Source organism: Sinocyclocheilus grahami, unplaced genomic scaffold, assembly GCF_001515645.1.
Source record: "Sinocyclocheilus grahami isolate Dianchi unplaced genomic scaffold, SAMN03320097.WGS_v1.1 scaffold14.1, whole genome shotgun sequence".
Classification (NCBI taxonomy): Eukaryota; Metazoa; Chordata; class Actinopteri; order Cypriniformes; family Cyprinidae; genus Sinocyclocheilus; species Sinocyclocheilus grahami.
The window spans coordinates 1,129,132-1,142,314 of record NW_015505193.1 but is presented as its reverse complement, the minus strand read 5'-3'; the positions used below and the strand labels follow the sequence as shown (position 1 = coordinate 1,142,314).

Genomic DNA, 13,183 nt, shown 5'->3' with positions numbered 1-13,183 from the left:
TATATATATATGTATATGTGTGTGTGTGTGTGTGTGTGTGTGTGTGTGTCCAGCCTCCTCAGTTGATTACAGTTCCTTTGCAGACAGATGCAGCTCCTGGATAGAGCAGCTTAAACTGAAAGCTCACACCATAAGACGCGGATCGGTTAAAACAAGTAGGAGCACACACGCAAACTCGCTTACATACACAGACATGCACAATCACATAGACCCTAGTTGGAGTAGTCTGCATACTTAAAAGGATCTTTAACTTTAAGATGAAATCAAAATGGGCCCTTAATAAAAAAAAAAAAAATTTCTTGGTCTTATTATGTTCATTTCATAGGTGCACATTATTCCAAATTCCACTAAAATAATACATAACACATACAAAACACAAAATATATATATTTTAATTAATATAATTTTTTTGTGTTTTGTATGTAAAACAGTATGGAAGTAAAATGGTTTAGGAGTATGTTTTCATTTTGGTGTTCCAAAAGTTAAAATTTTTTGGTGAATAATTTTATTTGGTGAATTATTGATTTTTTACATATTTTATTTAATGTGAACGGAAATGGGGCTCTGGTTCAATGTGTTCAATATTGTTTTAAAGTCCTCTTAACACAGCAGTATGACATTATCTTCTAACCCTCACAGTCTATTCATTAAAAATCTAATTTAAAATGGCATCTACTCTGACTACAGTCTATACTTCTTCACGCATCCTTACACACACATATTCCCATGTCCTGCATCCAAAAGTGGACCAGTCTTGCTGCCATATGCCGATCCGATCAAACATGATTAACAGAGTGTGAAAGTTGAGGTTGAGTCCTAGTGAGGAACCAAGATGACGCTTTCAGTTGTGCCTCAGTGATTTCATAATTGAGCTTGCTGATGTGATGAGTATGAATAAAGCACAGACCAACTCTGTCATGGTCCCATGCAGAGTAACATATGATGCATTGATACATCATAAGTATGGCTGTACAGTTTGTACAGTTCAGGGCTGGGCATTATGGCAAAAAAAAAAATCTCTTTTTCATAATATATCTCAATATTTATGTAGATGCTGAAATATCAACTCAACAGCCACTGAAATCATTGCAGTATTCACTGTGTTGCTTTATTGTATGCCGTCAACAAAATAATCACATTAATATCACCCAGCCCTAATTCAGTCCACTGACAGATAGTTTGAGCGATGTTTGGGAGCTGCATGCGCATTAGCGCTCTGTGTAACAGTTGTGATGCAGCGTCATGTATGATGTATTACAGCTTTGAGATTGAGCTCTTTCACACTCTTGATGGAAAAAGTGTCCTCCCGCTTCAAAGCTCATCATCCTCTGATTTATCAAGGCAGACTGAACATGCGTGCATTCATTCTTTCTCTCCTCCTCTGTCTCTGTATTTGCATGCTGTTTATTTGCATGGTGCAGTACTGTTGCTTTGCTTTGATCACATGCTGCTGATCTGCAACACACAAATGCACACATGCCCTTTCCTCGGGCACACTGTCTCGTCACATCCGTTGGTCTTGTACAGCGCCCTCTGAAGGCCATGTCTGGTATATTCCACCCCCCTCTATCTTTTCTCTCTACCCCTCTCTCTTCTCTCTCTCTCTCTCTCTCTTACTCTCAACAGCATCATCTATGGAGAAGGCCAGCCCGTTGCCTGAAGGTCGCTCTCGTTCTCTTCGGTCAAACCGTTCCTACTCGGGCAGTTCTGTCGCAGTGGTCAAAATGACCCCGCTCTCTTTCATTCCTGGAGCAAAGATCATCAAATACCTTGGCATCATCAACATGTTCTTCATTAGGGAGACCACCTCACTCAGAGAGGTAGCAGTCTCACTGTTTTTACTACCATAAATCCCTATTCAGACTCATTCACTTCACACACATTAAGACATTTTCTGCTGCTTCGTATTATTATTATTAATAAATAATAATAATAAATGAAACAGAATATAAAATGTTTATAATATTAATGCAATTAAAATAACTGATATCATATAATATTAATAGTAATAACAATAATAAATATTATTGGTGTTTAATTTTTTTATTAATGCTATTACACAATTAAATATATTTAATCATATAAATATTATTCAAATGAATTAGAATTAATAATAGTAATGAAAATTACAAAAATATTTTAATGTTAATATTAGATATTTTATAATATTGCTATGAAATAAAATATTGAAATAATAATATTACAATTAATTACAACTATTAACATAGTAATTAAATTATTGTTATTATTACTATTTATAGTTTAATAATAATATTAAACATTTGTGTGCTATTAAAAATTGTTATTCGTATAATAATAAACATGATTAATATTAAGTATTTTAATAATATTCTTTATTTTATTTTTTTTAATAATTACAATTGTTAACATTAATGGAAATATTGGTATTAATATTGTTGTAAATTGTTATTATTATATAATAAGAAATATTATTATTAATAGTATTAATATTATAAAATTATTTAGCATTAAATGAATAATAATAATAATAGCAGTGCAAAATATTGTTAATTTTAGTGTAATAAATATTTTAATAATATTAATGTTTTTAAAAGTCATTACAATTAGTAAATTGTAATTAATTTTATATTCTTGGTATTAATATTATTTAGTATTAATGTCACATTGTATTTTTACTATTAATTTTTTTTTCTTATGTTTTAGGAGGGAGGTGTAAGTGGGTTTCTGCATACGTTTATTGCTGAAGTATTTGCGATGGTTCGCGCCCACGTCGCTGCTCTTGGAGGAAATGCTGTCGTCTCCTACAGCATGAAGGAGTGTGTGTTCATGGAGAATCCTAACAAGAACCAGGTTAATACATGCACAGTCACACACACTCATACACACTCAACCCATCATGTTTGTTCATTTATGCTCGTGTTGTATTTTACAGGCGCAGTGCCTAATTAATGTCAGTGGGGACGCTGTTATTTTTGTCCGAGAATCTGAACTCGAGTTGACTTCGGTACAGCCACAGTCAGCCACAACACAGACCTCCAACGGTGGGGAAGGAACGTGAACCCACATGCACACACAGACAAACTCTCAAGTAAACAAGTTTTAACATGAACCATGCCATTTGAAGCAGTTTCACGCTGAATCTACCAACCAAATCTCCAAAAAGAAGCAAAAAATATAGACCTCATTGGTTGGTTCTCCCAAGTGTCATATTTTAGATCCTTTAAATTGCCAATATTTGGTTTTATTTCAGAATATTTTTAAATTCCTCCATCGGAAGCCTTTCAGAAAGGTCATCTGCCATGTTTCTATGTATTGGCCATTGTTGTTCACATTCCATTTTGTCCATATGTGGTGGAGGCAGCTACCAAATTCAAAAGGTCTATAAAATGCGTCTTTTGTGTTCGCAAAGAGTGTGTAAATGCGTCAACGACTCTCTAAATGGCCGTGTTTTGTATTTAAATGAAGGTATAAACTACTGATGCACTCGCATGGACATCCAGTTCATGATTTTAAATACTGGTTTCAAATAAGACACTTCCTGTCATGTCCTACTGATCTCTTTAGAATCAAGTCATATGCTGGAAACGATTGTTTGCTTTCATGTGCCACAGTGTATGCGTTTATTTAATCATAATGTTTGGGTCGGACTTCTGCAAGGCTGGCCTGATTTTTTTGCATGTGCAATGCCAGTTAATCATTAAGAAAAAAAGATATTTTAGGGTGGAGTTGTCATTCACCATGGACTGACACTTGAATGTACAGATGATGGGTCTGGATATGAGGTGGACGACTCTGCTCCTGCGTGGACTGACTTTTAATGCTGTTATTTTGTATATGTGTTTGCCTGAGGACAAATCAAAATCGCACATTAATAAGATATAATTGAATAAAACTATTATTGCTCTGATGTGTTTAGTCCTTGTTAAATTGTTCCGTTTTTAATGAGTATATTTATATATACATATAATGGTTTTCTCAAGTGAATTTCATTTCTCATTATGATCTGATCTAAAATATTATAACTGCGATCAATGCAGAATAAGTTGCCCAAAAGACAGTTATATTTGATTTGTGAGCAAGTGCCTTTTTAATAATTTTTTTTTCTTGGTAAAGCCATGAACACACTAAATAATTATTCCAATCTGAGCCGCTAGTAGACGCCAGACATTAAAAATGCACTTCCTAATTCTGAGCTCACATCAGTATTCGAAAAATCTCTACACTTCTAACAAATGAAACGATCTTAAAAAAATAAATAATAATATTTAACAAAAAATAAATGCGAGCGTGGCTGATATTACCGAATCCAAAAGCTTCACTGGTAAATAGTAATTAGGTCATGTTGATTTTTATTTGTCAGCCTTCCGAGATCGTCCAGGTAAGTACACAGCCTGCTTAATATTCATTAGACGAGTCCAAAGTCTGCCTTTCAGCCAATCGGCTGCACTCATGGATGAGCGTCTCTGACGTAATTCACTCCAGTAGAGCTACTAGTACTAGATCTACTAGTAAAAATTGGTTTTCTAATGATAAAGTTTTGGTGAGCCAACTCTTCAACCAATAAGGACTTCTGTTAACTTATTCTGAATTTTTGTCTAAATTTTAAATCCCAATCATTCCTAAAGAATACACTGTAGTTATGGATGCTGTCCCCTCTGGTTTAAAAATGTCCTCTTTGTAAAAAATACATGTCCCCCAATCTTCTCTGCAGTCTTTTGATCCTGTTGACACTGCTGTTGGTCGAGTTTGTTTTTCTTCTTTTTCTGTTAAACACAATAATCGACAGGTTCGGGCCCTTTTTCAAAGGGATGTTGTCTCTAGACCTCCTAGTGTAACTTTCTGGAATAGCTGTGTTGATGGTTTGATGTGGCATAAAATCTGGAAATCACCTCATAAATATTTAATCACAAATAAAGTCAAATAAATTTCTTTATAAATATTACCCCAGTAACTTTTTCCTTGTAAACAGATTTAACTGTGATATTGATACACTATGTACATTTTGTGGTCTACATACAGAAACGTTTTTTCATTTATTTTGGAGTTGTCCTTACTCAGTCAATTTTGGTCAAATTTCTGCTCATTTGTTAGAGATCATATCATGCCCAGCTTTCAACTTTGTTTTGAAAATGTTTTTTCACTTACGACATGTCATTCCATAAGGAATATTATTTGATTAATTTATTACTTTTGCTGGCGAAGTTTAGTATACATAAATGCAAGTACGGCAATTATAAACCATTGTTTCTCATTTTGAAATCAGAAGTTAAACAATACCTAAAATCAATTTACAATTTGATAAACAAGAAAGCTGTTAAGTACGGAAGTTCTAAGCGGCTATGCATTAGTTATGTCGATATAACGAGAAAATTAAGTTGTTATAACGAGAAAACAACTCTCGTTATGTCGATATAACGAGAAAATTAAGTCGTTATAACGAGAAAACAACTCTCGTTATGTCGATATAACGAGAAAATTAAGTCGTTATAACGAGAAAACAACTCTCGTTATGTCGATATAACGAGAAAATAAGTCGTTATAACGAGAAAACAAGAAGGAAAAAAAAATAATGCATGGCCGCTTAGAACTTCCGTAGTTAAGTGTATTAATGTATGTAAACATTTCCATGTTTTTATGTAATTTATTTTTTATTTTCTCTTTATTTCACTAATTTTGTATCTCTTTTTCTTTGTGTTCACCCCCTGGCTACTGTAAAGTGTTGAATTTGAGTGATTCAATAAATAAAAAAATAAAAAAACTAGGTTTACTAGTACAGCAAGGAGTATTTAATGCTAAAACGGCTTGCCATAGTATGGATCGTTCCCTGCGCTGTCGTAATTTCCGATTTCGCCAGGTTCTCTAATCCATATACTAACGTACACCAGTCAACCAATCAATTTCACGTCCCCGAGCGTGACGTAATTAATATTCATGAGCCAATTCTTCGCTATAGTAGGATTCGTTTGCAAACAGCGCGCTTCTCCGTTCCTGCACGTCAGACGTGTCGCTCAGTCAGTTCTGTGCATTCAAACCTTCCTGATCTCCATCTTGAGGAGATTCCTACTCCATCTGTTTTCTTTTAGGAGTTTATTGTACACATAATGGGAGAAATAAGGTTGCCGAGGCACATGTTCTTGTGGTGTCTGTCTGCTATTTATATGTTTGCCTTCGCGTCTCTTTACGTACAGATTCCAGGTGAGTTTAGATTTGTTTAACTTGCATGTAACGTTATTGAACTAACAGCACAAGTTCATCAGTGACACATGCGGTATTAAATGTCTTGCAGAACTGTCTGTGCAAAAAAAAAAAAACTCAGATTAGATGGAGCATGTTGACGCCTGTTCAGAAAAACCCAGACTGTAAAATCTAAGAAACTAGCCTATATTAAAGGGGTCATATGATGCGATTTCAAGTTTTCCTTTCTCTTTGGAGTGTTACAAGCTCTTGGTGCATAAAGAAGATCTGTCAAGTTGCAAAGACTAAAGTCTCAAATCCAAAGAGATATTCTTTATAAAAGTTAAAGTTAAAAACCACGCCTACCTAAAACGACTCGTTCTAACACGCCCCCACATATCTACATCACGATGTGGGAAGATTTACATAATGCCGCCCAAATGTGCACGCAAAGAAAGAAGGCGTGGTTTCAGGAACAGCAGTAGTGTTGATGCACCCTGTTGAAAAAAACAGCATATGCTGGTTAGGTATGTTTTGATGTTGGGATGCTGGTTTAAGATGGTTTAAGCTGGTCATGTGCTGGAAAATGACCAGCTTAAACCAGCATCCCAGCGTCAAAACATACCTAACCAGCATATGTTTCAACAGCCATGTCAGGGAGACGCTGTGTGTTTCAGTGTGAAAGCAAAAGCACTTTATGTGTGCTTGTGGTGTTCGGCCAATCACAATGCACTGGGTCAGCTGGCCAATCAGAGCAGACTGCACTTGTCAAAGGAGGGGGCTTTGTTGAAAATGATGCGTTTGAGAGAGGCGGGGCATAGAGGACCTACAATAATGTACAGTGTTTGAAAAATAATGTGTTTTTTGAACATTAAAGCATGTCAACATATTCTGTTACACCAAATACACAAAATAATGATCTTTAAAATAGCATCATATGACCCCTTTAAAATCTGGGAAGTCTGAATATTACAGCCTTAAGAGGAAATGTATTTCATATATCGTATTTTCATATATACTTACATAAACATAGGAGCCTGATATATATATATATATATCCTACCAATATTTGTTACTATAGTATTATAGCATATATACTATAATTGTTTTTTGTTTTCGCAATTTACCAGGGTATTGTCATGTATTTTTGTGTAAATTTCATAGTGTATGAATATAGTAATCATTAAGTGCCATGTAGGGTCCAAAAGTCATATAAACACATAAACAATGTGGAACCTGAAATCTGGAAATAAAGTTTTAGGATTCTGGAAAATCTAAAACTTAAAGTATCACTGTGACATAAAATGAATCACTTTTCAGATTCTGCACCATTTTTAGGTCACTAATCAAAAAGCATTTTGCGGCATTGACAATGAGTTCTCTCTCTTTGTCTTTAGGTCTGTACGGGAACGAGGGTGTGCTGCCGGCGCGGTGGCAGTTGCGGGTGTCTGGGAAGAGTGTTGTGGAGCAGCTGAAGGATTCTCCCACCCTGCTGTGGTTCGGTCCTCGTCTGGGTTTGGACACGCAGCAGTGCATGGAGCTGCTGAGTCTGACCGGAGCTCTGCTCAGCTTAATGACTCTGGCTCTGCCGGTACTCAGAGACTGCAGAGTCTTCCTGGTGCTCTGGATACTCTATCTGTCCCTCTACCAGGTACAGACTCCGTTCACATACAGCACTGATAACACTAGTGTAGTGGTAGACCAATATGTGGTTTTCACTGGCTTGTGCAATATTTAGAGAACAGGTGGCCTATGGCTGACAGCAAAAAAATAAATGCTCATGGTTTTTTTCCCCCTAAAACTTTTATTAGTAAAAATTAGTATCTGAAAACTCCTTGAACCAGGTCATTGGCTGATGCTGATAATCAAAACAATGGCCAATATATATTACAATACATAGTTTTTAATTGCATACATTTTTAAATACATATTTACATAATTCATATTTTTAAATGGATTTTTAGAAGTATTTTAAATAATTTAGTCTCATTTGCTATCTTTAAACTGTATTGAATGTAAAATGTAATGTAAAATTCTCAAAAGATATATAATTAGTAATATAATTATAATACAAAGGATATATATATATATATATATAAATAAATAAAATAAAAATATAATTTTGTCTATTTTTAAACTGTATTGTATCATATTATATTTGCAATATATCCAACCTGCTATCGACCATTACCTCAAATAACCCATACTTGTTGATCGATACTTATCACGAATACTACTTATCAAGGGTAAAAAAATGTGATATTAGAAGTTAATGTAAAAGATACTGAAATGTAATGCTTCTTGTTTCTGTAGGTGGGCCAGGTCTTCTTATACTTTCAGTGGTGAGTATTAGATTTTCTGTCAGTGTGTGTTGCTCGTACACCACCAGATGTTTTATTGATTCACAAATGTTCTTATTCCCCAAATTATGTCTGTTATGTAACTGTCTATGGCTTTGTTTAACTGCTTGACCTTGAGAGACACTCGGAGTGTTATTTACAGTAGTCTCACTTCTGTGTTAATGTGAAATGACTTCAGCACATCAGAAGCCAGAGTTAGAATGTGTCAAACATCTTGATCTCAGGGATAACCTCTTGCTGGAGATGGGCTTCTTGGCCATTCTCATCGCTCCCATGAAAATGCCCTGGTCTTCAAAGGTGCGTCTCCATGACAGCGTGACTTTCTGGCTGGCGCGCTGGCTGTTGTTTCGGCTGATGTTTGCGTCGGGTGTCGTTAAACTGAACAGCCGTTGTCCCACCTGGTGGGGCCTGACAGGTGAGGAATCCGCTGAGATTTGTAGATTTTATTTGTGCCAACATTTTCTGGATTTGCTGCTGAAAGGTTCAGAATAATCCTATTACACTAAAAACAACAGTATGTGTTTTTACAGTATGTATTCTGCATGCACAAAATACTCAAATGGCATGTTAAAGCACAGTGTGAGATACAGTGTCCCACAATGCAGTGCTCTCAGGTTGACCGTTCAGTTCCTGCATGACAAATGAAATGGAAGCAGAATCTTTTTCTCTTTTTTTTTTGGACTCATTGTTTTTTTTATGAACCACTAAGGAATGCATTTTGCGTAACAATCGATTTTTTAAAAATTCTTAAATCTTCCTCAATTAAATTTACAGTGTAGTGCGTTCATGTGATCATAATTTATTACAATCTTAAAAACAACAACAACAAAAAACGCTATTTTAACATTGTTTTTCTTTAAAAAAAATAATAATAATGGAAGAATAAAGATAAAGTCGAAATGTCATGGATAAAATATGTTATAGACTGTAAGTAAATATTTTATTTGTCTTTATTTGTAGGTAGACTAATTGAAAATAATGTGTTCCATGATCATTTGGCTATATTTGGATTAAATATATCAGTCTATTTCACTCATCAGTCCAGTACTAATGACATTAAGCAGTTGCATTTATCACCGCATCTCAGTATGACTGCAGAATATTGTATTGTATTATATTGTGCTAGATTGAAATGTTTAATGTAACAAAAAATAGAAAGCAGTTTATGATAACCAGTCAGCAGTTTTAAAGCATATCTGAAACATTACTATTTATTTAAAAAAATGTCACTAGTTTGAATAGTTGAGAAGATGGCCTGGTTTATTATTTTTAAGACTTTTATTTGTAAGCCTAAATGCATAATGTTTAGGTAGCTGATGCCTCTATTCTGGAATTTAAAGTGAATTTTGTTTACTTATTTTTTATTTCTTTTGTTAGTATTTATGTATTGTTGGTGTATATATATATATATATATATAGAGAGAGAGAGAGAGAGAGATGTTTATTTACACATTTATTTTTTACATCTGTTAAAAAAGCAGCATGCTAGTATTCCACTCTAATCATTAGCCTTAGTTTATTTTTGCACATTTTACTCTAATTTAAGTTTAAGTAGTAAATCCCATGAAAGTTTTGACAGTGCTGCCACTAGACATATGTATTGCTTTTATGATGTCTGAAATAAAATATACACATCAAATGATTCATGTCAATTCGCCGTCAAACACTATGTTCTGTTATTGTCTCGTCAGCTTTGACCTATCACTATGAGACCCAGTGTATACCGACCCCGCTGGCCTGGTTTGCTCATCAGCTGCCGGTGTGGTTCCAGAAACTCAGTGTGGTGGGAATGTTTGTTATCGAGATCGCCGTTCCCTTCATGTTCTTCAGCCCCATACGAAGACACCGACTCGTCGCCTTCTACATGCAGGTGAGTGAGTATGTGTGTGTTTGATCAGAAATAGAGAAGTTGCCCTGAGTTTGTGCATTAATGTGACAACTTGGTGTGTTACAGGTTCTGCTACAGTTGTTCATCATCCTGTCTGGGAATTATAACTTCTTTAATATTCTCACCATCACCCTGTGCATGTCGCTGCTGGATGACCAACATGTGAACTTCTGGCTCCGAAGATCCACGCCAAAGACTGAGAGCAGTATGGACACACTTACATTACACTAAGATGTTTTTGAAAGAAGTCTCTTATGCTCACCAAGGATGCATTGATATTGTGCAAGCAGTAATATTGTGGAATAATATTACAATTTAAAATAACTGTTTTCTATTTGAATATATTTAAAAATGTGATTTATTCCTGCGATGTAAAGCTGAATTTTCAGCATCATTACTCCAGTCTTCAGTGCCACATGATCCTCCAGAAATCATTCTAATATGCTGATTTGCTGCTCTGGAAACAATACTTATTTTTTGTGCTGCCTCATGTTTTTGTATTTTTTTTTTTATGTGCAGTTTTCAAATACTGCATGATGACGGAAATGTATGTTGTGGCCTGTTAGGAATAGGATGAGATGTGAAAACCAGGTCCAGATGGCCGTAACTCATTCTTCTTATTGTTGTTTTCCAGCATCATTCCAGACTCTGTTCTCTTGGTTGGCTGTGATGTTAGAGATCGGCACATGCGCTCTGCTTGGCTACTGGAGCGTCAGATACTTTGACCTGCAGGTGGACTGGGAAAATAAGAGCGTCTCCTCCAAAACAGGTGAAGCTTTTGACTTTGTCTTATTCAGTTCACTTGTTGTTCAGTGCCATTAATCTGTTTTCGTTTCCTCAGGATTTACGTATTTTGAGTTCAACGGCTTTCTAAAGACGGTCACGGTGCCTAGTATCTGGATTGGCGTGCTGTCTCTCACATGGGAGATCATTTCTGCCATGTTTAAGTGAGTGGTGTGGGTTAGTTTTCTTCTGATTTGTTGGCTCAGTATGTCCTGGTAGAACAGATGTTTTTGTTTCAGGTGTGCTTTTGTGAGAGGAGTGTTGTGGCGTCTCTGGAACACAATCCAGTGGGCGGTTATGGCTGCGGCTACAGTCTCCATGTTTGCCGTCAGTCTGGTCAGTAAACTTCCTGTCTCTGCTATTGTAGTGTCATTATTATACGTTTATAGTATTTCTTAATACTTTGAATTTTCTGTTTTAATTAAAGTTATAGTCATTTTGTTATGTTTTTGGTTGTTTTTAATAGTTTTTCTAAATATGTCCATTTCGTTTTTATTTTTAGTACTTCAACATAAAATAAATGAAAATGAGAAATTTTGCCTGTAATAAAATAAGTATGCTTTTTTATGTATGTTATTATATTTCTATTAATGATTATTTTAGTTTTATTTAATATCAACAGCACTACTTCCTGTTTGTGTGTCCTTAAAGGAAAGTTCACCCAAAAATTAATATTACCCTATGATTTACTCACCCTCAAGCCATCCTAGGTGTATATGACTTTCTTCTTTCATACGAATACAATCAGAGTTATATTAAAAAATGCCTTATAATGGCAGTGAATGGTGATCAAGATTTTGAAGCAAAATAAAGTGCATCCATCCATCATGAAAAGTGCTCCACGTGGAGTTTTGTAATTCGCAGTTAATAATTAGCATTAGAAAATCATGCCTTCCACATTTTTGTCAAAATCTCATTCATGTTTCCACATGTTCAAACCTTAAACCTTATAACAATATACATGAGAACTTCACTGTGTACTTCAAACATAGTACACGGAATTCTTTCTTTCTTTTTGTAAACTGTCCCTTTAAGTTATGTAGAAATAATGGCTCTAATAATGAAGTGTGTGTGCAGGTTCCCTACACCTACATTGAGTATGATGCACACAGTAACCTCTGGCCTGGGATCCGGACAGCGTTTGAGGTGACCGAACGTTACCAGCTAGTCAACTCGTATGGATTATTCCGGAGAATGACCGGGGTTGGAGGCCGTCCAGAAGTGGTCATTGAAGGCAGTATGGATCGCAACACATGGACGGTCAGTTTACAAGTACTTGAGGAAGTGCTTAGTGTCTGAATTACAGCATTGCTTTGTATGTGAAGGAGATAGACTTCATGTACAATATGAAAACATGTCAGAAAAAGCCCAAAAGGTCTGAAATACTGGCTAGTAATTGAGAAGTTGTAGGTTCAAACATTGAATTAAAGGGGTCATATGATGCTTTTTTAAAGATCATTATTTTGGCATTATGCTAATATTTCCACATAGTGATGTAGATATGTGGGGGCGTGTTAGAATGAGCCATTTTAGGGGGGTGTGGCAGAGTCTTAACTTTGATAAAGAATATCTCTTTGGTTTTGAGACTTTAGTCTTTGCAACTTCAGGGATCTTATCTATGCACAATCAGCTTGTAACACTCCAAAGAGAAAGGAAAACTTGAAATCGCATCATATGACCCCTTTAAAGAAATATCATCTGACCAGGATCTTAAAGATGACATATGTAGATTATTTGTGGCAAGCAAACTATTCAGAATCTTTTAAAAAAAAATGTATGTATATACACCAGCTTCAAGGTGAGGTTAATTATTCAGTTGGTTTAAATTAAAACTAGCTACATTTACATGCACCCAAGTAAGCTGTTTTTCTGTAATTGAATTGATGGCTCAGTAGGATTGAAGAATGTTCAGAAACTAAAATTGGTTTGGATTAATACGGATTGAAAAAAAGTAGTACATGTAAACATATCTACTGTAACTCTAAATATATATATA

General features: G+C 35.2%; 2 protein-coding genes across 10 annotated transcripts in view; both read left to right on the top strand.

The window, feature by feature from the left end:
* Positions 1 to 3,239, top strand: part of LOC107600076 (C2 domain-containing protein 5) — a 20,570-nt gene extending 17,331 nt beyond the window's left edge. For 7 of the 9 annotated variants that reach the window (XM_016291894.1, XM_016291865.1, XM_016291908.1 and 4 more), the window contains 4 exons: positions 54 to 155; positions 1,627 to 1,820; positions 2,686 to 2,832; positions 2,915 to 3,239. In XM_016291894.1, the coding sequence (XP_016147380.1) occupies positions 54 to 155; positions 1,627 to 1,820; positions 2,686 to 2,832; positions 2,915 to 3,040 (569 nt within the window). In that variant the 3' untranslated portion in view covers positions 3,041 to 3,239. The remainder of the gene's footprint in view (positions 1 to 53; positions 156 to 1,626; positions 1,821 to 2,685; positions 2,833 to 2,914) is intronic. The other 2 variants (XM_016291874.1, XM_016291901.1) reach the window with 2 other exon arrangements.
* Positions 3,240 to 5,954: 2,715 nt separating this feature from the next.
* Positions 5,955 to 13,183, top strand: part of LOC107600131 (lipase maturation factor 2-like) — a 14,277-nt gene continuing 7,048 nt past the window's right edge. Inside the window, exons 1-10 of the mRNA XM_016291936.1 lie at positions 5,955 to 6,177; positions 7,554 to 7,807; positions 8,470 to 8,498; positions 8,741 to 8,931; positions 10,208 to 10,386; positions 10,471 to 10,609; positions 11,039 to 11,173; positions 11,246 to 11,351; positions 11,427 to 11,523; positions 12,265 to 12,447. Of these exons, the coding sequence (XP_016147422.1) occupies positions 6,084 to 6,177; positions 7,554 to 7,807; positions 8,470 to 8,498; positions 8,741 to 8,931; positions 10,208 to 10,386; positions 10,471 to 10,609; positions 11,039 to 11,173; positions 11,246 to 11,351; positions 11,427 to 11,523; positions 12,265 to 12,447 (1,407 nt within the window). The 5' untranslated portion in view covers positions 5,955 to 6,083. The remainder of the gene's footprint in view (positions 6,178 to 7,553; positions 7,808 to 8,469; positions 8,499 to 8,740; positions 8,932 to 10,207; positions 10,387 to 10,470; positions 10,610 to 11,038; positions 11,174 to 11,245; positions 11,352 to 11,426; positions 11,524 to 12,264; positions 12,448 to 13,183) is intronic.